Source organism: Notolepis coatsorum, assembly GCF_963971535.1.
Source record: "Notolepis coatsorum genome assembly, chromosome: 7".
NCBI classification, from domain to species: Eukaryota; Metazoa; Chordata; class Actinopteri; order Aulopiformes; family Paralepididae; genus Notolepis; species Notolepis coatsorum.
The window spans coordinates 14085924-14110580 of record NC_140171.1 but is presented as its reverse complement, the minus strand read 5'-3'; the positions used below and the strand labels follow the sequence as shown (position 1 = coordinate 14110580).

Sequence of the window (24657 nt, the reverse complement as noted above, 5' to 3'; positions counted from 1 at the left end):
AATTAGCATTAGCTTCTCAAAAAGGCAGGCAGTGTATTGTATATCCCTGCTAGCGGCTAGCTAGCGGTGGGGTGCTAACTCACATGTACTCAATGTATTGAATATCCCTGCTAGCGGCTAGCTAGCGGTGGGGTGCTAACTCACATGTACTCTCAGTGGATTGTATATCCCTGCTAGCGGCTAGCTAGCGGTGGGGTGCTAACTCACATGTACTCAGTGTATTGTATATCCCTGCTAGCGGCTAGCTAGCGGTGGGGTGCTAACTCACATGTACTCAGTGTATTGTATATCCCTGCTAGCGGCTAGCTAGCGGTGGGCTGCTAACTCACATGTACTCAGTGTATTGTATATCCCTGCTAGCGGCTAGCTAGCGGTGGGGTGCTAACTCACATGTACTCAGTGTATTGTATATCCCTGCTAGTGGCTAGCTAGCGGTGGGGTGCTAACTCACATGTACTCTCAGTGGATTGTATATCCCTGCTAGCGGCGAGCTAGCGGTGGGGTGCTAGCTCACATGTACTCAGTGTATTGTATATCCCTGCTAGCGGCTAGCTAGCGGCGGGGTGCTAACTCACATGTACTCTCAGTGGATTGTATATCCCTGCTAGCGGCTAGCTAGCGGTGGGCTGCTAACTCACATGTACTCAGTGTATTGTATATCCCTGCTAGCGGCTAGCTAGCGGTGGGGTGCTAACTCACATGTACTCAGTGTATTGTATATCCCTGCTATAGCGGCTAGCTAGCGGTGGGGTGCTAACTCACATGTACTCAGTGTATTCTGCCCTGTCAAGGCAGACCGCAGTAACTTCAAAAAAGTGAAACTGAGAAAAATGGCTTTAAAGTTTTTTGACTTGCCATCCAAAATGTGTTATAGGTAGATAGATGATAGTACCCAGATTTAACATGTATTAATGAAGTAATCTTTAGGCATACAAAAATATGACATAATTATTTTAATTAACCCCCAAAAAGCAGATACTGCACTCTGCTGCACAGTTCCCTTAAATAATTATACAGGTAATGTACAGGCAAAGTGCAGTAACTTCAAATACAATGTTGTTTTCCCTCCAGCTTTCATAACTTAACCTAGCCATTTTATTTGGATCATCATCATTCCAATATATTCAGGTGTTAAATTTCATTTTCAAAATGGCTAGGTTAAGTTATGAAAGCTGGAGGGAAAACAACATTGTATTTGAAGTTACTGCACTTTGCCTGTACATTACCTGTATAATTATTTAAGGGAACTGTGCAGCAGAGTGCAGTATCTGCTTTTTGGGGTTAATTAAAATAATTATGTCATATTTTTGTATGCCTAAAGATTACTTCATTAATACATGTTAAATCTGGGTACTATCATCTATCTACCTATAACACATTTTGGATGGCAAGTCAAAACACTTTAAAGCCATTTTTCACTGTTTGGAAGTTACTGCGGTCTGCCTGGTTTTTGAGTGTGATTTTGTAGTTACTGCAGTTTTTAAAACCCCATATCTCCAAAACTGAGCGACATTAACATCTGAAACTTGGTCACAAGATAAAACATTTATTGACAAGTTCAATTTCACTCATAACTCAATTCTGACTTTTTTTGAGTTACTGCGGTCTGCCTTGACAGGGCAGTATTGTATATCCCTGCTAGCGGCTAGCTGGCGGTGGGGTGCTAACTCACATGTACTCAGTGTATTGTATATCCCTGCTAGCGGCTAGCTAGCGGTGGGGTGCTAACTCACATGTACTCAGTGCATTGTATATCCCTGCTAGCGGCTAGCTAGCGGTGGGGTGCTAACTCACATGTACTCTCAGTGGATTGTATATCCCTGCTAGCGGCTAGCTAGCGGTGGGCTGCTAACTCACATGTACTCAGTGTATTGTATATCCCTGCTAGCGGCTAGCTAGCGGTGGGCTGCTAACTCACATGTACTCAGTGTATTGTATATCCCTGCTAGCGGCTATAGCTAGCGGTGGGGTGCTAACTCACATGTACTCAGTGTATTGTATATCCCTGCTAGCGGCTAGCTAGCGGTGGGGTGCTAACTCACATGTACTCAGTGTATTGTATATCCCTGCTAGCGGCTAGCTAGCGGCGGGGTGCTAACTCACATGTACTCAGTGACGGGGGCATTGCTGACAGTGTGGGCCGTAGCGGGGAGGCTAGCTTCGCTACCGTAGCTGGAGCCACAGCTGTAGAGGCTGGGCATGTGAACGCGGTACAGGTTATCGTGCACGCCACCCCGCGAGGCGCCCGACTCCGCCTCTCCGTCCTCCTCTTCCGTCCTTCATTGGTCAGGGGGGAACGGGGGGGCCCCGAGGGGGAAGAAAGGGCGGGACGCGAGAGGGAGGGAGGGGGGGGGGGGGGGGGGGGTTTGGAGGAGAAGAAGGGAGATCCGAGAGAGACAACAGAGTGAAAAAGAAGTGTTGGAATAGGGGGTTAGGAGGAGGGGGGGGGGGGGGGTCAACTCATACTGTAGAGAGAGAGCGTCCCGTAGAGGACGCCATACACCGTACGGTCATTTCAATGTCGTGCTTCCAACCCCCTCCCACCCACCCACCCACCGACCGCCCTCTGAGGGCTCAATAGGAAAGGGGAGGTGGAGCGGTCCCTTTACAGAACCCCCGGTCCGTAGTCTGAGGAAGCAGCACGGTGTGTGCCTCCCCTGCAAATTAGACCCTGTGAAGTTGCACAGTGACAGCCCACAGACAGCTTCATGGAGATGGTTAAAGCCGTTCTCGATGCCCCCCCCCCCCCCCCCCCCCCCCTCTATGGCACAGCACCAGAAAGGCGTCGTCGTGCACTTTCTCACTTAAAAAAACGACCGTATATCCGGGACACACGGTCGTCTCCCGTCCGTCCGCTCCAGAGTCATGCATCTCTGAACCCCGCATGAGAAGAACTGAAGCAAAATAATAATAATAAAATAAGATATAAATAAACATCAGGGGGAAAAAAAGAGATAAAATGGGCTGGGTTTGGCAAACCATTTTCAGACATAAAAATGTAAAAAGAAAAGAAAAAAGAAAACGGCCAGCAAATCAAAAGAATGAGACGTTTGTGCTGATTTGGAAGTCCGATCTTTGGCTACAGAAACATACAGGCTTTGAAAGTGTATATATGGGTCATTCACTAAGAGTTGCTTTTAGAAGAGGTAAAAAGAAAAGAGCATGCTTCCTTCCTGCTCATTACTGCGTCTAGTCTAGTAGCTACTCGACTCTCACAGGAGGGAGGAGGAGATGTATAGAGAATATTAAAGAGGGGAAATCCACCCTAACACAGAATCTACTTGTTATTTCTGTAATGCACTTGTATGGCTCGGTTTTCGATTCTGTGAATCGGTCCTGAGCTGAATACCAGACACAAACAGATGGTGGATCATAGTGGAACGACTCCTAGGAGAGTCTGATACGGAGCTGTAAGCCCTACATTTAAATAAAACGAATTGGGATGTAATAGCTCAAATTGATGATCAAAGGACCACTTTATCGAGTGCCATCACAGATTCAAGTCTTGATTCTGTGATTTTCGTCATCTACGTTTATAGAAATTGACTCGCTAGCTGTCCCGAGATCATTGCCCAATAGCACGATGTAAATTCAGTTTTATGGTGGATTTTCACTTTAAAAACAGGGCCCTGGGAAAGAGAGAGTCCGTGCAGAAGAAAAGCCACCGCTGGCCACCAGATGGTGCTGTTTCCCAGCCATTCCGAGCACGGCATGCAGCAGTTGAGCCTGGCTAGAGCAGCACATGTGTTCAGATGCTCACAGACTAGTAAGCAAGACTTCCTGAGAGCTGGCTCCTTCATGTTGCCCTCAGGGCAGTAGGATGCCATTAAGGTTTAATGTTGAATGTTTGGGTTTAATACCCGGTATATCACTCTCACCAGCGAGGACCACGCACCACTCTGTCACAGCTGAGCTCCGGTACTCAAATCCATTATTATTTAAAACCATATTTCACGTTGGCAGAACCTTTTTATTTGTTTCATTATTTAAATGTAGGCCCTATAGGGAGGTGTAGTCTGACGTCACTTTAGTTTCCCGCGCGATCCACCCGTATAGGGATTTATCATTGGGAAAATGTATTATGGGCTATTGTAATAATTCTGCCTCATGAACATTGGCAAGCTTTCCATGTTTGCACAAAATGAGTTCCCTTCTATCACTAACATTATTGTTTAAGCCTTTTTGGTTGAAATTAAATGATACGTAATTATTTTACGATTAATTGCGAATCGTTTCACGTTGAGCTATAGATTGTGGATGAATACACACAGAAAAGGTACATCATGCCAATGTTCATGCTTTATTTGTTTTAAAACGAGACGATTTAGAAATGTGTCCCATTGGAAATACACTGCAATTACCGAGCGAGGTGGACCGCGCGGGAAACAACAATGACGTGACCACTACACCTCCCTGTAGGTCTCAGGTGTCATTCATGTAGCGAGGACTATAAGCTCAGCCGTCAACAGCTTGAGTTCATGAACAGCCGACCCAACAACATTAACTACTGGGTGAACCGTTGGCCTTAACCCTTTCACTGCCACACTACAGAAGGGTAACCCTTTAGGGTGGCAGTGAAAGGGTTAACCCGCTGTCATGTGGCAGTGAAAGGGTTAACCGTCCGTAATTGTCGCAGTGAAAGGGTTAACCCGCTGTCGTGTGGCAGTGAAAGGGTTAACCGTCCGTATTGTCGCAGTAAAAGGGTTATTAACCCCCTGTCGTGTGGCAGTGAAAGAGTTAATGCCACTCCTACGCAGAAGTGGGGGGGGGACATCCACGGCTTAGACCTATCTCAAACCCTGCCCTCTTTCGTGATCCTCCAATCACAACTTCCGAGGTAAGCGACAGTTGTGATTGGAGGATCAAGAAAAGAGGGCAGGGTTTGAGATAGGTCATGTTAAACTGGGTGCACACAGAGTATCACCAACCAAACGCTAAGCTTGTCCGAGTGTTTGAGTTATGCGGTGACGTAGTTATGAGAAAGGTAAACAGACTATAGTTTTTTTTGACTGCGTTTGTCCGTCATTGTTTCCATGGACACGGCGAATAAACAAGGCCGCACAGAGACGCAGTGAAGTTTAATGATCTCACTGAAAAAACAAGTCATATTTCTCTTAAAGGTGATATAGATAGCATTTTATGTAGAGTAATCATAAAAAAAAGAAAAATGTAAACATCCACAGAGCTTTTAGCAAAGTGTGGAATAGAATTATAGCTCCCCCCCCCCCCAAAATATTATTGATTATCATGAATCATGAACTATTCTGAATTCATAATTTAATTTTTTTTGCTGGTCCAAAATTAATGTTGTGTGCATATAATATCTCCTCCCTACTTCCCATTTCCCCAGGTGGAATGCACCTGATCGGAAAAAAATTACATACTGGTGCTCTAGTGCGACATCTAGTGGCTGAATGTTATCTATAGCACCTTTAATGGGAAAAAGCCAGATTGCCGGCGCTGACGGCAGAATGTTGGTTATTATTACTGACTGCTCCTGAACGCCACTCTGGAGGCCTGTCTGCTAAAAGTGAGACGTTTCTACCAAAGTGAAATACCGTATGTCTCCATCCAGAGTCCATCGCTACAGACTTGTGTGTGGAGTAATGTGATCAGGGGGCTGATGTCATGCTTCGGGCTGTGAGGCTGATCAACCACAGAACGTGAAGGCCATCCGAGGGAGACCACAAGCCCTTAGGAAAAAGTATTGTGGTATTTCCCAAAAAAGGTATCATGGTATTCCCGTAGTATTTTGGTCACTACTAGGGGTGGGAATCACCATCATAATATAAAAATGTTTGCGATATATTGCGATTTCAACTGCAAATTGAAACGGAAAACGTAATCGACATCTGCAATAAAAATATATATACATCATCTGTTTTATCCAATAAGATAATGTTTTGAGTCTGTCCACCTCAATCCAATCATTTCCATTGCGGCGAAACGGGATCGATATATTGTTAAATATCGATACTTGGCGTCAGTGTATCGCTATAAGATCGGCGCGCAAAATATCATGATAAATATCGCCATACCGACCCCCGCCCCCCACCAGCCCCTTGTCACCACGACGACGGTAGCGACCAAAACATGATGTAAAATACCATGATATTACAGACGGTATCGTGGTTTGAATTGGATTATAAGTTTTATAACACGGTATTATTTAAGTGATGTATTATGAAATGACCATCATAATCCGTAAGGGATTAGTCGGAACTAGTCTAGTGAATAATAATAATAATAATAATAATAATAATAATAATAATAATAATAATAATAATAATAATAATAATAATAATAATAATAATAATAATAATAATAATAATACACAACTAACAATAAAGGCCAATCATGTTTCTCAATGACAATCATCATTATCTGAAGCCCAGGGTGTTAATTCCAAATCAGGACCGAGGGGGGGTAGGGGTTTGGAGGAAGGGGCGGAGCAGAGGGAGGAAGTGAGGGGAGGGGGGGCACAGAAATAACATGGTGATACAGAATCTAACACGAACAGACAGAGCGTCTCCATGGCAACAGAGACAGAGAGACGGACAGACGGTGCTGAGCGTCTCCATGACAACAGAGACAGAGAGACGGACGGACGGACGAGACAAGCGATGCAACGAGACAGACGAGATGAACAGACATGCTGAGAGTCACTGGCTGGACGGACAGACGGACAAACGGACAAACAAGACACACACCGAGGGACATACAGAGACACACAGAGGGACATACAGAGACACCGAAAACATGTGACGTGCGTGAACACCCAATGGTTTCTCCCCACCGTGCTGTTCTGGGGTCAGTTGATGATCAGTCAGAAAATGGAGTCAAAAGTGAGTTAGAACTGATTTCAAATCAGTTGTTTTCCCCGGGGATGCAGATCACTGGATTAACAACTGGAGACACTTCAAATTAGCATTTCATTCCAGAATAATGTGTGTGTACGTGTGTGTGTGTGTGTGTGTGTGTGTGTGTGTGTGTGTGTGTGTGTGTGTGTGTGTGTGTGTGTGTGTGTGTGTGTGTGTGTGTGTGTGTGTGTGTGTGTGTGTGTGTGTGCGTGCGTGCGTGCGTGTGTGTGTGTGTGCCTGCGTGTGGGCATGCGTACGTGCATGTGTGTGTGCGTGCGTGCGTGTGTGTGATCATGCATGTGTCAGTGTGTGTGCGTGTGTTTGAGTGTGTACTTGTATTACTATATTTGCGAGGACCAGTTTGAGTTCTAAACACAAGAAGTGAAGACTTTATTGGGACGTTTTGACCAGTCAATTTCACATGTAGGGCTCAGGTTTAGGCCGGGGGTTCGAATCAGTTAGGTTACAGTGAGGGTTAAGATTCAGGTCAGGGTTAGTGGGTAGAATAATAGAGGAATAGAGAACATCTCACGGGATGTTAAGAACGCCCACTTGTCCTCCCTGTTGGAAGAAACAGCGGTTGCTAAGTTGAAATATATCAACGAAAAGGTAATAATTGGGTGTTTTATTACTGGATCTTGTAAACGAGTCACAGCGGGTCAGAAAATGTGGTCGTTCTAATGTCTCGCCCGCTCTACCGCTGCCACAGGAATTAGGCGTTTTCTTTCAAAAGTGGTTACCGTTGGTTACAGGCAGCCATGTTGGAAGAAAGAGAACGTCACAAACATTCTGTGTGAGGCCTCCGTTAGTGTAGCGTGGAAGGTCCTCGCAATACAGACATACAAGCACGAGTGTGTGTGTGTGTGTGTGTGTGTGTGTGTGTGTGTGTGTGTGTGTGTGTGTGTGTGTGTGTGTGTGTGTGTGTGTGTGTGTGTGTGTGTGTGTGTGTGTGTGTGTGTGTGTGTGTGTGTGTGTGTGTGTGTGTGTGTGTGTGTGTGTGTTACCTCTTGGCCGGCCAGGTGTGAGGAACGCTGCAGACGATGGAGGAGAACATGAGAGCCGTGACGAAGGAGAAGAGGACCAGGTAGATGATGCCCTCCACCCCGTCATAACACAACCCTGTCAGCGCCTGGACATAGTCCTGTAGAGAGAGGGAGAGAGAGAGAGAGAGAGAGAGAGAGAGAGAGAGAGAGAGAGAGAGAGAGAGAGAGAGAGAGAGAGAGAGAGAGAGAGAGAGAGAGAGAGAGAGAGAGAGAGAGAGGGGGGGGAAGAGAGAGACACACAAAGAGAGAGAGACACACACAGAGAGAGAGACAGAGAGAGAGAGAGAGAGAGAGAGAGAGAGAGAGGAGGGGGAGGGGAAGAGAGAGACACACAAAGAGAGAGAGAGAGAGAGAGACACACACAGAGAGAGACAGAGAGGGAGCGAGAGAGACACACACACAGAGAGAGACAGAGAGAGAGAGCGAGACAGACAGAGGGAGAGAGAGACACACACACACACACAGAGACGGAGAGAGAAAGAGAGAGAGGGCAAGAAAGAGAGCGAGGGGGAGGGAGAGAGATGAGGGGAGATTACATGAGCGGCGTGAAGGAGAGAGAAGAGAAGTATAGCATCAGCTAAAGACACGGTCTGGAGATATGAGAACTTTCCTCATTACTCATCACTCTACCAGTCACGACACACTCACACGCGCACACACACACACGCACGCACACACACACGCACACGCACACACAGAGAGAAGCAGAGAGAGTGACTCACCATGTGGAGGCTGCGACAGTCAACCAGAGCCGTCAGCTGGTGGAGGCCGACCTCTGTGGAGTTCAGTACAGACTGGATCTGCTCCAGACTCCCCTGCACACACACATAGGTTACACACACAGGTTACACACACACACACACACACACACACACACACACACACACACACACACACACACACACACACACACACATATAGGCATGCCTGTTCAAATGTGTCCATCATACACTCACACACATAAGCACATCTGTTCAAATGTCCCCGCTCAGTCTCACACTCACACACAAAGACACCGCACCACCTGTTCAACACACACACACACCACAGCTACACACGCACACACGCACAGACACACACACACACACACAGACACACACACACACACACACACACACACACACAGGAACATGCCCGCTGACTGCGCCCACTCGTCTGAATGAACACTTGGCTTGCTGACACTTTGACTCATGTAAATGCACTCATTGCTGTAATCAAACAAAGACACGCAAACACACACCCACACACATACATATAGTACACACACCTACACACATGTACACACACCTTGGTGCTGGGATAATCCCGCGTTGCTGATCTGAGCAGCTCAGCCACGTCATCCTGCATCTCCACCAGCGCTTTGTGACTCCCAGATAGCCTCTGTAACACACACACACACACACGCACATGCACCCACACACACATGCACCCACACACACATGCACACACGCATGCACGCACGCATGCACACACACACACACAAATTCAATAGGGGAAAGTTGAATCGGCTATATATCTTTTGTCCTCATCATTATTTTGTTTCTATATATATTTTGTCCTCATCATTCATTTGTTTTTATATATTTTGTCCTCATCATTAATTTGTTTTTATATAGTTTGTCCCCATCATTATTTAGTTTCTATATATTTTGTCCTCATCATTATTTAGTTTCTATATATATTTGTCCTCATCATTATTTAGTTTCTATATATTTTGTCCTCGTCATTATTTTGTTTCTATATATTTTGTCCTCATCATTATTTAGTTTCTATATATATTTGTCCTCATCATTATTTAGTTTCTATATATTTTTGTCCTCATCATTATTTAGTTTCTATATATTTTGTCCTCGTCATTATTTTGTTTCTATATATTTTGCACTTTAAGTAACCGAATATGAATGTGACGTCACCGACGCCGAAAATGAGGGAACTACAGATGCAAGGTAAATGGAATAGAACTACAACTCATTATAGCTTAGAACTACAACTCCCTGTGAGCACTGATAGGCCTTTCACACCGGCAGGGCTCCGTTTCGGTGCCCGAACCTAATCTCGAACAGGCCGGCGCATTCACACCGGAAATAATTGGTTCGGAACGTGAAAAGTTGGTGAGGCAGCCTGAGCGTGCGAGCGCACACACCCAAACACACACACGTATTGTATATGTGCGAAAGTAATCGTTCCAGCAAAGTAGGCTTCTATTATTCTAATGACTTGTTTTATTGGGTAGTAAGTCCAACTGTAGAACATGACATATTAGCATGACATCTAATTTATTAATGTCAATACTGAACGACTGCGCAATTGGCTCTTGACAAGTGTAAACTATGGATTAGTCAGTTGCAGTCAACGTCAGACCGTTTAGCTCAACTGGTTAGTGCAGCTGCCTGTGGATCCTATGGTCACAGGTTCAAATGTCTCAGTTACACATGTTTTTTTTTTATTTAATTCATTTATGCATTTATTTATCCACTCTGGTTGGATGGTGTATTGTACTTGTGCTGTATAATGACAATACATTTTAATCTAATCTCATTTTGAGATCGCTACCTGTTGAGTGGATCAGCATGGTTGCAATAGAATAATAAAATAAATAGGTCACGGTTCGGTACGAGTTCGGTACAACAGGAAAACATATTTATATTTATTATTATATATTTATAATAATTATTATAATTATATTATTAAATATTATTATTTTCTATTAAGTTATACTTAGTTCCAGATAGGCTTGCCGTCATTCTGTGTTCAGGCATCCACTGAGTAAATTAATTGCCTACCACCCCCACCCCCCATTTTGAGATTGCCACCTGTTGAGTGGATCAGCATGGTTGCAGATGCAATGCCGAACCTTTGAAGCTGTTTTGCACACGGCACAATTTGCCACTGTTGTGTTCATATGGTTGTGTTTACTTCCGCCTGATTAACGCACCCCCCCGTTGATGACGGAGGATGGTGGAATGTTGGTTCTGCTTAAATAGGTGTAAACACGGGCTGGTTCGCCAGAGAGCACCAAGGTTCAGAGGCTCCAGTACGGAGCCGGAACTTGAACCGGCGCCCTGCCGGGTGTGAAAGCGCCCTGAGAGGAGAAGGGAGGGAGGGTACACCCACCTGCTGGAAGGGGTTCAGTTGACCCGTGCTGCACCTCAGGTAATACTGCAGGATATCTGGGAAGACAGAGACGGAGAGTTCAACATGGCTGCAATACACTGAGGAAAAAACTAACACGGTTGAAGAGATCTGAGAAAACGTGACATTTCACTTACAATTACGCCTAAGAATTGTAAAGGATAGGCAAAAATAAGCATGTGCTTCAGCCTATCCTATCGTTGATTTTGGATTTTGTGTGTGAGCTTGCCTTATTATGTACATTTGTGATTTTTTTATTTTTTTTTGCAAGTGCACACAGGTGTTTTTCATTTGTCTGTAAATAAGAATGTAAAATAAAAAACTTCATTCATTCATTCATGATGAGAAATGCTGGCAAAAAAAAAACCAAATAGAACTCACTGTGGAATATGACTGAAGTCTATACACATACTGTATCTCTTTGTTTTAGAAAACCAGCATGTGTATTTTTCTTTAATGAAGGTCAGACGACGCTTGTTCTCCAGAAGGAATAGCCTGAAGCTTTTTGGAATTAAACTAGGGGTCGGCCGATATTGGCATGGCCGATAATTGGCTTCGATATTCGTAATATTTTTCATATTATCGGTAGGGGTGTAACAGTACACAGAAGCCATGGTTCGGTACGTACCACAGTTTTTGGGTCAAGATTCAAGAGATTTATTCATCACATACATACATGAGACATGTAGTGAAATGAAGGTGGCCATGCCCGCCTTGAATATAAATAATACAATAGAATAATAAAATAAATAGGTCACGGTTCGGTACAACAGGAAAAACATATTTATATTTATTATTATATATTTATAATAATTATTATAATAATAATGATTAAATATTATTCTTTTCTATTAAGTTATACTTAGTTCCACATAGGCTTGCCGTCATTCTGTGTTCAGGCATCCACTGAGTAAATTAATTGCCTACCGCCCCCACCCCCCACTGTGTATGCTATTTAAGTTTCAGTTTCACTTCTAGAGTAGATTTAACTTCACGTGAAGCGGAGAAAGAAGACTCTAGAGAAGAGATGACACGTTACACAACAATGGCAGAGGATCTATCAATATTTTGGAATTAAAAACTCCAGCAGCTCGACTGGAGAGGAGCTCAGATGATCAGTCCGGGAAAAGTATGTAGTGGGTTAGTCTTTTTTTTCTCGGATCAGCTGTGACTGAAAGTCCGCGGGAGAAAGTTGGTGTGTGTGTGTGTGTGTCTTTCTATTGGTTAACATTATTGGGCTGAACATTTTCAGCCTATTGTAATGACCCTGCTGTGTTACAAACATATCATTCATATCATTCATTCTTTCGGGACACTGGTAGTAAAGGGGAGTGCACGGTTGTTAATTTGTTCTGTCCGCTTGTCATCATGCCTTCACAAGCTTCAACATTTTATTCATCATCTAAATTTGGCAATACAAGCTTAATATTCAACGTTAAAAGATCAAAGTACGCCAGTGTAAAGTAAAGATATTGAGCATACGTTTGTAAAATGTGCAACCCTAGTTTCACCTAGTGTCGTATGAGACGTATTCGTCTCGAGCGCTATTGACCAATCACAATCAAGCATTTTGGCGAATGTTAAAACGCCATGTAATAACACATAATAATGGACTGCCGACCCCAAAGAAAATCAACTTTTGAGGTTTACTCTATCTGTCCGTCATGAACTCAACAGGTGGTATATATTCAAACAGAGAGCGTGATTTCCCCCGCTGTGATGGCTTTCAAATGTAGGCTAGGAACATAATTTCCATAATTTCAGTGTTTCTTTTTTAATCCTCTCTCCCGCTGTGCTCTGTTGTTATGTCTCCCGTTAACAATCCCTAATGTAATTAAGAGCACATTTGCATCGGTCTGCACCAGGCCTGATATTCTATATTCTATTATTCATATTTCATATTGAATGTGTCTGGATGGCAACATGCTGTACTGTATCTACAAAAAAACTGTAAATCATCTGCCCTTTGTTCATTTGCTTAGATATTTAGTACACTTGATCACTTTTGGTCAATGTTAGCATGGTGTAATTCACCGTCAAAGATGGATTATTTTTTTAATAATCATTTATATTCTCCTTTGGTTCATTACAATTTACTCAAGCATAGTAACGGACACACTATTTATGACACTGTGAATACATTCCCTGAGGTCCATAGATGTCCCTAGATACCAAGGACATGCAAATGGACCTTGTAGAAGTGGAGCAGACAACTTTTAGGCGAATTTTCTGAAAATATGGCTCTGGCTTAAGAGGTAGTAGCGAAATAGATTTCCAGTGGGATGGGATGTGTCGTGTCAGTGAAGGTAAACAGAAGAAAGTGTGGAAGTATTATGAGAAAGTAACTAAGAGTGAAAGGAAAAAGAAATACAGGAGAAGAAATATGAAGATAAGAGGAAGGGAAAGTAATGAACATGCAGTTTGATTTCTTCATTCAGCCAGAGGTCAGAGCCTCTAGGGAAACTCATCCACTTTTATTGTTCAAATATTCCCTGATTTACAAAGTATTCTATTAAAACCCATGTTTGTTTAAAAGCAGGTTTGTGTTACTGTGCATTTTGTATCTATAAAAGCTCTCTCCGTGTCTCCGTTGACTATGCATGTGTGTGTGTGTGTGTGTGTGTGTGTGTGTGTGTGTGTGTGTGTGTGTGTGTGTGTGTGTGTGTGTGTGTGTCTGTGTGTGTCTGTGCCTGACAGAAGACAGATAGAGAGCAAAATGAATGACAAACAACAGAATGAGGAATAGAAGTCATTAGAAGAAAGACAGATAGAGAGATAAGGAGGCGGTAATGGAGGATGGAGAGAAAGGAACACAAAGAGCTAAAGGATAAGAGGATGGAACAGACAGAGAGAGAGATAATGGGAGGGAGAGAGAACCAGATAATCATCTAAATTGGAAAAAGCAAAAATGGCCTCCGAGTCATAATTCTGCATTTGGGATGGATATATGAACCAACATGCCTGCCCTCACACACACACGCGCGCGCGCGCACACACGCACACACACACACACACGAGGAAGAATAGGGCTGCTGATGCATACATTCAACAGAGACATGGAGAGAGCTTTTATAGATACCCAAATGTCAATCACAACCCCCATGGACACACACACACACATGTGCGCACACACCCACACACATGCGCGTACACACAGTTTCTTATAATAGCAGCATCACAACAGGGTCAGGATTTGGCTGTCAGATAGAAAACCCAGGGGACAGAGGAACTGTTCTGTCTGTCTGTCTGTCTGTCTGTCTGTCTGTCTGTCTGTCTGTCTGTCTGTCTGTCTGTCTGTCTGTCTGTCTGTCTGTCTGTCTGTCTGTCTGTCTGTCTGTCTGTCTGTCTGTCTGTCTGTCTGCCTGCCTATCTGTCTGTCTGTCTGTCTGTCTGTCTGTCTGTCTGCCTGCCTGCCTGCCTGTCTGTCTGTCTGCCTGCCTGTCTGCCTGCCTGCCTGCCTGCCTGCCTGTCTGCCTGCCTGCCTGCCTGCCTGCCTGCCTGCCTGCCTGTCTGTCTGTCTGTCTGTCTGTCTGTCTGTCTGTCTGTCTGTCTGTCTGTCTGTCTGTCTGTCTGTCTGTCTGCCTGCCTGCCTGCCTGCCTGCCTGCCTGCCTGCCTGCCTGTCTGTATGCCTGCCTGCCTGCCTGCCTGCCTGCCTGCCTGCCTGCCTGCCTGCCTGCCTGCCTGCCTGTCTGCCTGCCTGTCTGTCTGTCTGTCTGTCTGTCTGTCTGTCTGCCTGCCTGCCTGCATGCCTGTCTGTCTGCCTAGCATCTATCCAACTACTTTTAATCAGCCAACAAGACTATGCTGATTTATTTCGCACATAATCTCAAACATATCCCAAAACAGTTATTGAGATTTGAATGAGTCTGAATATGTCCTCCAGTGATGTCATCGGAGGACACAGTACCCTCGTGTGTTAATTACAGCTGAAATGATGCAGATGAAAGAGTTGCAAGAGGGATCTCTAGCGTTTCATCTCCATCGTCTCACTTGACTGAATGTAGCTTCAGCGTTATGTTCACGCAGGACACGGAAGTCACCAATCAACCAATTATAAGCACCAATCAAGGTTAAAACTGTCAACATGGCTCAACGTGGTATTTCTTCTTTTTCCTTTTCCTCATATGTGACAAATAAAACAAAACTTGAACTTGCACTCTTCCACTGCTTGCAACCAGTGCTGTTGGTTAAACCTCCTTCCACCTGCCTCCACCTGCATCAATCTGTTTCATCATCTAGATATGTTCTCTTCATGCTGGCTTCATGTCTCAATATCACATCATCTAGTTATGTTCTCTACATGTTTCAATATCACATCATCTAGTTATGTTCTCTACATGTCTCAATATCACATCATCTAGTTATGTTCTCTACATGTCTCAATATCACATCATCTAGTTATGTTCTCTTCATGTCTCAATATCACATCATCTAGATGTTCCATATACAGTATGTCTCAATATCGCATCATCTAGTTATGTTCTCTACATGTCTCAATATCACAGCATCTAGATGTTCCATATACAGTATGTCTCAATATCGCATCATCTAGTTATGTTCTCTACATGTCTCAATATCACAGCATCTAGATGTTCCATATACAGTATGTCTCAATATCGCATCATCTAGTTATGTTCTCTACATGTCTCAATATCACAGCATCTATCTTATCCTCTAGATGTGTTCTCTACATGCTGGCTTCATGTCTCAATATCACATCATCTATCTTATCCTCTAGATATGCTCTCTACATGCTGGCTTCATGTCTCCAGCGTCAGCATCACATCGTCTGAGGACGTGGTCTCTAAGCCTCTGCTCAGGACGTCCCCATGGGAGGGGTGTATTATTTGCGCTCTCTCAGCCAAATCCATCACATCAGGCTCGCATCGACCTGCACTGAGAGAGTATCAACGAGAGCAGAGCCTCCACCGCCAGATGATACAACCGTGTAACCGTTTGTCACGATAAACAATTTAATTAGCGAGGCACTTAACCCCCTAACTGCTCCAGACGAGCAGGTCGAGAGCCCTGCGCGGTCGGTCGCCTCCGCCGTCGGTGTGTGGAGGGAGGTGTGAGCGAACGGGGGAATGTGAAGTTGTAAAGCGCTTTGGATAAAAGCCGCTATATAAATGCAGTCTGTTTAGCCGCTATTGTGACGAGGGTGCTCCTGACTGAACCGCCTGTCTGAGTGCATCGTCAACGTGTCATTCATTGTGAAGCGGTTAGCTGTTTTGGTAAACGTCAGTGTTAAGAGCCTCGTTTCTCACCCGTGTTGCTCCCCGTGAGTTTTTCATGCCGGCAGTAGAGGCTTCGTAAGCTGATAAACGTAAACATGTAATGGGCAGCTTGAATTACCAGGTCCAAAAACCAATGCTTTAATTAAGGAGATCTTTTATTTTTTAGATCATTAACTCTTTGGAATAACCTGCCTCAAAACCTCTGCTGCATTTACAGTAGATTCACTTAAAAGAAATATCTTAAATTGTATTTAACACTGTAAAGTATTTTGTTTTGTTTTTTTGCTTGCATGTAATTTTAGCCATCTTAATTGTTAGTTTCATTATGCATTGTGTGTTGAGTATGGACTTTTAATAATTTTGTTTAGCAATAATAATTGTTTTTGTATGTTTTTTTGTGTGTGGACCCCAGGAAGACTAGCTGGTTGCTATGGCACCAGCTAATGGGGATCCGTAATAAAAATCAAATAAAAAATACATATGTGTCAAACAATAATGTGTCAAACATTTTTAGTAAACAAACTATCTTTTGGCTGCCATGACGACCGTCCCATCAGTCCCCCCGTTACCTTGGTTAATCACCGCGTTCTCCTTGGTCACCCTGGTGATGTAGGTGTCCGGGGAGGCGCAGAAGTCGCTGGCCGTCTGAAAGCAAAACACAACGGTTACTCTCGAGCACAACGTGAGTCCCCCGCTCCGGAACACACAGCGCTTGTGTCTGGAACGACCTAACAGGAAGTATGACCCATAATCTATCTACTGTAATGTACACTGTGGCATTTTTTTGTATTAACTTAGACAAACTAAAAAGGTGCTATAGATAACATTCAGCCACAAGAGAGAGAGAGCACCAGCGTGTCGTTTATCCAATCAGGTGCATTCCACGTGGGGGAAATTGGAAGTCGGGAGGGGATACCTGTACGCAACATGTAAACAACATTCAATGACAATGATTTTAAATGACAAATTAATAAAACAATCATTTTATTTGGTGGGGGGAGCAATACTTTCATTCCACACCTTTCTAAAAGCTCTGTGGATGTATTTAAAAAAAAATAAAAAAAGAATAAAAGATTACTCTACATACAGATTTTATCTATAGCACCTTTAACGAAATTGTAAATCACAATTTACAATACAAAAGAAACCCACTATCCCTGATAAGACAATAAACGTAACAGTATACAGTAATAATAATCGATATAGTCATGGAAATCTCATGACTCATGTGTTCTGCCATACAATATGGCACAGTTCCACAACTTGTTGGCCACGGTTGTCATTTAATGATAAACACCTGCTATCTGATTACATAAACACCTGCTATCTGATTACATAAACAACTGCTATTTGATTACATAAACAACTGCTATTTGATTACAGCCACCTGTGACCAAGATGGTAAATGGCTGCTTTTTTATATAGCGGTTTTATCCAAAAAATTTGTTCCTCACATTTGACCCGTTCACTCACACATTCACACACCGACGGCAGAGGCAACCACATGCAAGGTGCCAACCTGCTCATCAGGAGCAATTAGGGGTTAAGTGTCTTGCTCAAGGACACATCGACACGCTGCCCGGGAGGAGCGGGAATCGAACCTGGAACCTCCGGATTGCCAGACGACTGCTCTACCTCCCGAGCCACTGTCGCCCCCAAGATGCCTGAATACTCTGCATCGCCAGCCCTGATACCGTCCGGTACCGACGGTGTGTCTGACGTCAGGCTGTTCTCGTTGGTCTCGACGGGTTCACGTCGGGGAAGATTCTGCCGACTAAACCCTTTTCAAATCCAGTGCGTCGACGCGGCCCCGCCGATCGGCAAGCGGCGCACGGAATTCAGACGCGCGACGGCCGGCTGTAGCGGCGGAGAGGACTCTGGGAACATTACGTCATTACAGCGAGAGGGAGCTTGGCTGTGTTGCCATGGTTACGCTTACCGCAGCGGCGGCCAGCTCCATGCCGAGAGTACCCCAGCTGATCACCAGCGTCAGAACGCCCAGGAGACACACTCTGAGAGAGAGAGAGAGAGAGAGAGAGAGAGAGAGAGAGAGAGAGAGAGAGAGAGAGAGAGAGAGAGAGAGAGAGAGAGAGAGAGAGAGATTCAACAACACAGCCCACATATGCCAGCACCCATGCACCCATGCATACATGAAATATTAAATATTAATATATGACATTGTACACTATTATATACTATATATTATCATATGATGGTGTATTGTATTGTTATTATATCATATTATACTGATTATTTTACATTATATAAATAATCATTGTCCTGCATGTGAGATGACCAAGCCAATCAGAAGGGTCTCCCCGGTGTCATGTGACCTGACCTACCCAATCAGTATGTTTTTTTCCCGGGTCTCATGTGACCTGACCTACCCAATCAGAATGGTTTCCGAGGTGTCATGTGACCCGACCTACCCAATCAGAATGGTTTCCCGGGTCTCATGTGACCTGACCTACCCTATCAGAATGGTTTCCGAGGTGTCATGTGACCCGACCTACCCAATCAGAATGGTTTCCCGGGTCTCATGTGACCTGACCTACCCTATCAGAATGGTTTCCGAGGTGTCATGTGACCTGACCTACCCTATCAGAATGGTTTCCGAGGTGTCATGTGACCTGACCTACCCTATCAGAATGGTTTCCGAGGGGTCATGTGACCTGACCTACCAATCAGAATGGTTTCCGAGGTGTCATGTGACCTGACCTACCCTATCAGAATGGTTTCCGAGGTGTCATGTGACCTGACGTTACCCTATCAGAATGGTTTCCGAGGTGTCATGTGACCCGACCTACCCTATCAGAGTGCCTCTGGAGTTGCGTATGAGTCCGAACAGCACCAGCAGGCAGATGAGCACATCAAACAGCAGCAGACCCAGGTAACCCAGCCACCTGCAGGAACAACAACACATTATACACAACACGTTATACACAACAACACAACATGTTATACACAACAACACAACACGTTAACCGTTTCTGCCCAATGACAAGTATACTCGTTATAGCCCGCCAACGAGTAAACTCGTTGTTATGATGGTTATTTCTTTTATTCGCTATTTCCATTCATAATTCATCCAGCAAGGCTCTGGGAAAATCTGGCACTCTGCCTGAGATCGCAACGGCCTGATACCGCCGCCTTGTGGTATTCGGCCGATGTTGCACTTACTTTCTGCAGGAAGCATGGCTCTGTGCGTCAGTGAATGTCGTCCGGGCAGAGTTTTCTTGTAACGTGGATCCAGATAAAGACTCGAGTGCATTGAATCGCCTTCGAGATGCAGGAATCAATATGCTTTTGGAGCTTATGGCGTCGGCCAAACGGAAATAGGATCTAGCAGATGGTAATCAAATAATTGGAATATTCTTTCTGCAGTCTCATCGGCAAGAGGTAAGAGCAATCTAACGTTAATTCCAGCTTGATTGTCCATTTCTTTAATTGCAAACGATCTGATCAACGTATGCTGCTGTACTAACGAATGCCGTTATTGACAATCAATTAATCAGAAACGACCCCCCCCCCCATTTCTTGCATGCATGATGGAACATAATATATACCGATCATATGCATTTGAATTTTTTATTGTAGCGTGTATAGGGACGAAATGCCAATGGATTTAGTATAATATGCATCGCGGCCTATTACTAGCGTTATAGGAATTATCCTAGACCACTCTAAAACTATACTTATATTCACCACGGTATAAAACGACAATGTATGAATGGAAAAAATATTACTTTCCCACATCTTGAACGATAGATACCCGATGTCGAATGGGCCATAGTATTGCAGATATAGCTATAATATTTAAATAGTTATAGCCCTACAAACAAGGTGATTGACTCCCACCGTTTACAGTGCTGGCGGTAGCTACTATAGGATGCTGATATTGCATGGCAGCTATTGTGTTAAACACAACACAACACCACACATTATACACAACAACACAACAACACTACACGTTATACACAAACATGTGAAAAATGCCTCAGCCAAGCATCGACCACAGACCACATCCACACACAAATGTAGAAACTATTGAAATGTATGAAGGTTTTTATTTCAAAGTTTTAATTAGCTATAATAGCTTTAATAATACTTGTGGTGATTCTCGTAAATCTTTCATGCCAGTAATCATTTTGTAGAAGATGGATATTTAATTCTGGAGAGACCATGTTGTACACTGGTCCTGTGTATGAGCTCGTATCTGACCCACCAGTTGGAAATAATCCAATTGAATTACATTTAATTGAATTGCATACCAAGGGTGTTCCCACTTCAATGAGTCAATTTACACCAATAAGCTGTATTTATACAGGAGTTGTATTATTATTGACCTGTACCAGTCCAAGATCTCTGTCTTGAACTGTTTTATTTACCTTTGTTTACTCAGGGTAGGTTCTCTGAGCACGGATGCTTCTTTTCAGCAAGACCCTGCTTCACAGCCTGGGAGCTGCCCAGTACAACCACAGTCCGACACTGTTGACCACTAGGAGCTGCCCAGTACAACCACAGTCTGACACTGTTGACCACTAGGAGCTGCCCAGTACAACCACAGTCTGACACTGTTGACCACTAGGATCTGCCAGTACAACCACAGTCTGACACTGTTGACCACTAGGAGCTGCCCAGTACAACCACAGTCTGACACTGTTGACCACTAGGAGCTGCCCAGTACAACCACAGTCTGACACTGTTGACCACTAGGAGCTGCCCAGTACAACCACAGTCTGACACTGTTGACCACTAGGATCTGCCAGTACAACCACAGTCTGACACTGTTGACCACTAGGAGCTGCCCAGTACAACCACAGTCTGACACTGTTGACCACTAGGAGCTGCCCAGTACAACCACAGTCTGACACTGTTGACCACTAGGAGCTGCCCAGTACAACCACAGTATGACACTGTTGACCACTAGGAGCTGCCCAGTACAACCACAGTCTGACACTGTTGACCACTAGGAGCTGCCCAGTACAACCACAGTCTGACACTGTTGACCACTAGGAGCTGCCCAGTACAACCACAGTCTGACACTGTTGACCACTAGGAGCTGCCCAATACAACCACAGTCCGACACTGTTGACCAGTAGGAGCTGCCCAGTACAACCACAGTCTGACACTGTTGACCACTAGGAGCTGCCGAGTACAACCACAGTCTGACACTGTTGATCACTAAGAGCTGCCGAGTACAACCACAGTCTGACACTGTTGATCACTAAGAGCTGCCCAGTACAACCACAGTCTGACACTGTTGACCACTAGGAGCTGCCCAGTACACCGACTTCCCGGCACCGAACCTTTAGGTCACCGCGCCCTTGAACTGTTTTATTTACCTTTATTTGATTTGATTTGAAATCTTTATTTCGAACATGTAAATAAATAAATACAAACAATATAAAATCAAAACAAATCATTGATTTCAAGAAATTAAATGAACAAATAAATAAATAAATAAATAAATAAATAAATAAATAAATAAATAAATAAATAAATAAATAAATAAATAAATAAATAAATAAATAAATAAAAGCAAAACATAACTAAATTTACATGTTCGAAAAGGAGTAGGAAGAAGTATACACTTATTTAATCCTACCCCTTTTCCACTACTCAAATGAGTGTACTAATTTAAAACCTTACAAAACAAATATATGCAAAACAAAAAACAAAAACTATATATGTAAAACATGAAAGAAATAAAAATAAAATTGTAGCTGCCCAGTACACCTTTCGGCCACCGCTGCCCGCAGAGTCACCGCGCCGCCCCCTGTTCCGCTCACCTGTACCAGTCGAAGGCCTCCGTCTTGCGGGCCAGGTCCTCCAGGGAGATGTCGGTGTTGGACCAGTAGGGGACGTCCACCATGAGCCTCACCAGCTCGTCCAGCTGACCCTGCAGCTTCTGGACGATGGACACGTAGTCCGTCTGCTCCTGGTAGGCCGTCTCCAGTTGGATCAGACCCTCCTCCACCGTCTGGTTCAAAGCCAGGGCACTCTCTGATACCTGGGGGACACACATGGATATGAAGTAGGCCGGTTTAAACTGGTCTAAACTGGTTCAGTAGGGCACTGTCCGATACATGGACACAAACGATACTGGTTTAACCTCTATGGACATCTATGGACCTCAGGGAATGTATTCCCAATTATGAAGTATTGTGTCTGTTACTATGCTTGAGTAAATTGTAATGAACCAAAGGAGAATATCAATTATTATTATTATTAGTTTTATTTTCCATCTTTGACGGTGAATAACACCATGCTAACATTGACCAAAAGTTAAAAGATGAGCTCATTCAGCACCTTCTTGAGATCAAGTGTACTAAAAATCTAAGCAAATGGATAAAGGGCAGATGATTTACAGGGTTTTTTGTAGATACTGTACTGAATTTTGTCATCCAGACACATGCAATATGAATCTAGAATATCATGATGGACTGTGGCAATGTGGACTAAGTCATACATAGCACAAGTCCCCTCCGATACTCGAGGTAGCAGCCGTCGCATCTTTTCACCTGCGCGGCTCGATCTTTCAGCATCAGGGGTCTGCACTTTGGAGGGGCGCCGCCCCCATCGCTTCTTGATTCTACTGCGCAGGCGCACCAACCGACCTGTAGGAGTCGCTGTCCACAACGTCCGATCCCCACTCCTCAGTTTTCACTCCCCCTAATACTGCCAATTGTATTAGTACGGACGACCAGCCAAACTGAAAACAAGCTCGAACCCAGCGTCTCCAGAATTGGTGGTGAGTGCCTTGCCCACTGCACCACCTAGCCGCCCAAGTACAATTACTTTTGTATAATGTCCATAGCGCCGCCATTTTTACCGGATTGAGACGCGGTTCACAGAAAGGTAAAGAAACAATATACGTTGCGTTTTATGGCAATAGCGTTGAGGTCTGTTCGATGCGTGAGATATAAACACGACATTCACGTCAATATTTGTAAGAAAAAAATGGTTGGCCTCCCTTTGTGGGTGGCGCGGCTGGTGTGAGCTGGGTAGTGTAGTTTAATGAAATGTAGACGTCCATCGAAAGCCCTGGGTCTCCTCTTTCTTAGGACTACAACGATTTCATGACGGCTCTCTGTCCTCACGTCTAAATCATCCGGTTTCCGATGCAATGTGCGGAGATTTTTATAAGCTCATATTTCTCGAATAACACTTAAAATCCCCTTGCACTGCCACAATACAGAAGGTTGACCCTTTCACTGCCACACGACAAAGGGTCAACCCTTTCACTACCACACTGCAGGAGATTAACCCTTTACTATCACACTACAGACATGTGATAGTAAAGGGTTATCCTTCTGTAGTGTGGTAATGAAAGGGTTAACACCAGAACAGCAGACCTTGCACCAAACGACCTTGGCAGCAGCACGTGTGTTCTTCTCACGCAGCCTAGTATAGACTAATGTGTAGGCCGCCCATACGATTTTATAATGTTTAATCTAATCTATTCTAATCTAATATTTGCGTGATGTTCTGAAAACAAGATCAGCTTTATAGAGCGGGAAACAGTCTAAAGCGAGATGCTTATCGTGAGCGTCAGAAACTAATCTTTGAAAAATGCTCACGTCTCTCCAGTCCCTACAAATTAGATTTGGTTTCTAAAGTATATTATCTGATGAATCCCTTATACATATGAATGATACACAGCCTAAATTTGACATGTATAGGCTGGAGTGGTAGAGGCAGGTTGTTTGTGGTGGAGGCAGGTTGTAGCAAGAGTCAAGCTGTGGAAATGGGTGTGTATTCAGCACAATGATATCATATGTTATTTAATGTGTACTTTAATATGTTATTTTATCCGACTGCAGCATCTCCCCCCCCCCCCCCCCCCCCCCCGCCTGATACCTTCCTCTTTGTCTCACCTCACCTCTCGTCTTCCTCACTTCCTCAACCCGACCAGCCTTTGTTATTCATCACCCACCCCCACAGCACACCCCCCCCCCTCCCAAGCCCCCCTCCTGACCGCCCCCCCCCCACACAGCCCCCCCCCCCCCCCCACCCCCCCCCCACAAAGCTTAAGAACAGGACCACAGAGCTGTGAAGAGACTTGACTAATCAAGGTCAGAGAGACAAGACCTCCATCCAACTCCTAACCTGCATTTGTATCCCTCCCCCTCTCTTTCTCTCTCTCTCTCACCCCCCTCTACCCCTCTCTCCCTCCCACCCCCCCGCCCGCTCTACATCCCTCTCTCTTTCTCACAGCCCCGCTCTAACTCTCTCTCCCTCCCTCCACCCTCTTTTTATTTACCTGTCTCTCTATCTCTCTCTCTTTCTTGCTCTCTCTCACTCTCTCTCTCTTGCTTTCTCTCTTACACACAGCCAGTCTCTCTCCCATCCCACTCTTTCTCTACCCTCTCTACCTCCCT

At 44.4% G+C, this 24657-nt stretch overlaps 1 protein-coding gene across 1 annotated transcript in view; it reads right to left on the bottom strand.

Moving 5' to 3' along the window:
* Positions 1 to 24657, bottom strand: part of LOC311232633 (protein tweety homolog 3-like) — a gene marked incomplete at its 5' end in the record, with an annotated part of 55368 nt that overhangs the window by 9434 nt on the left and 21277 nt on the right. The window contains 9 exon segments of the mRNA XM_084319493.1: positions 2104 to 2277; positions 7865 to 8001; positions 8626 to 8718; positions 9191 to 9283; positions 11018 to 11073; positions 16843 to 16918; positions 18213 to 18285; positions 19081 to 19176; positions 22066 to 22286. Coding sequence (XP_084175619.1) covers positions 2104 to 2277; positions 7865 to 8001; positions 8626 to 8718; positions 9191 to 9283; positions 11018 to 11073; positions 16843 to 16918; positions 18213 to 18285; positions 19081 to 19176; positions 22066 to 22286 — 1019 coding nt within the window.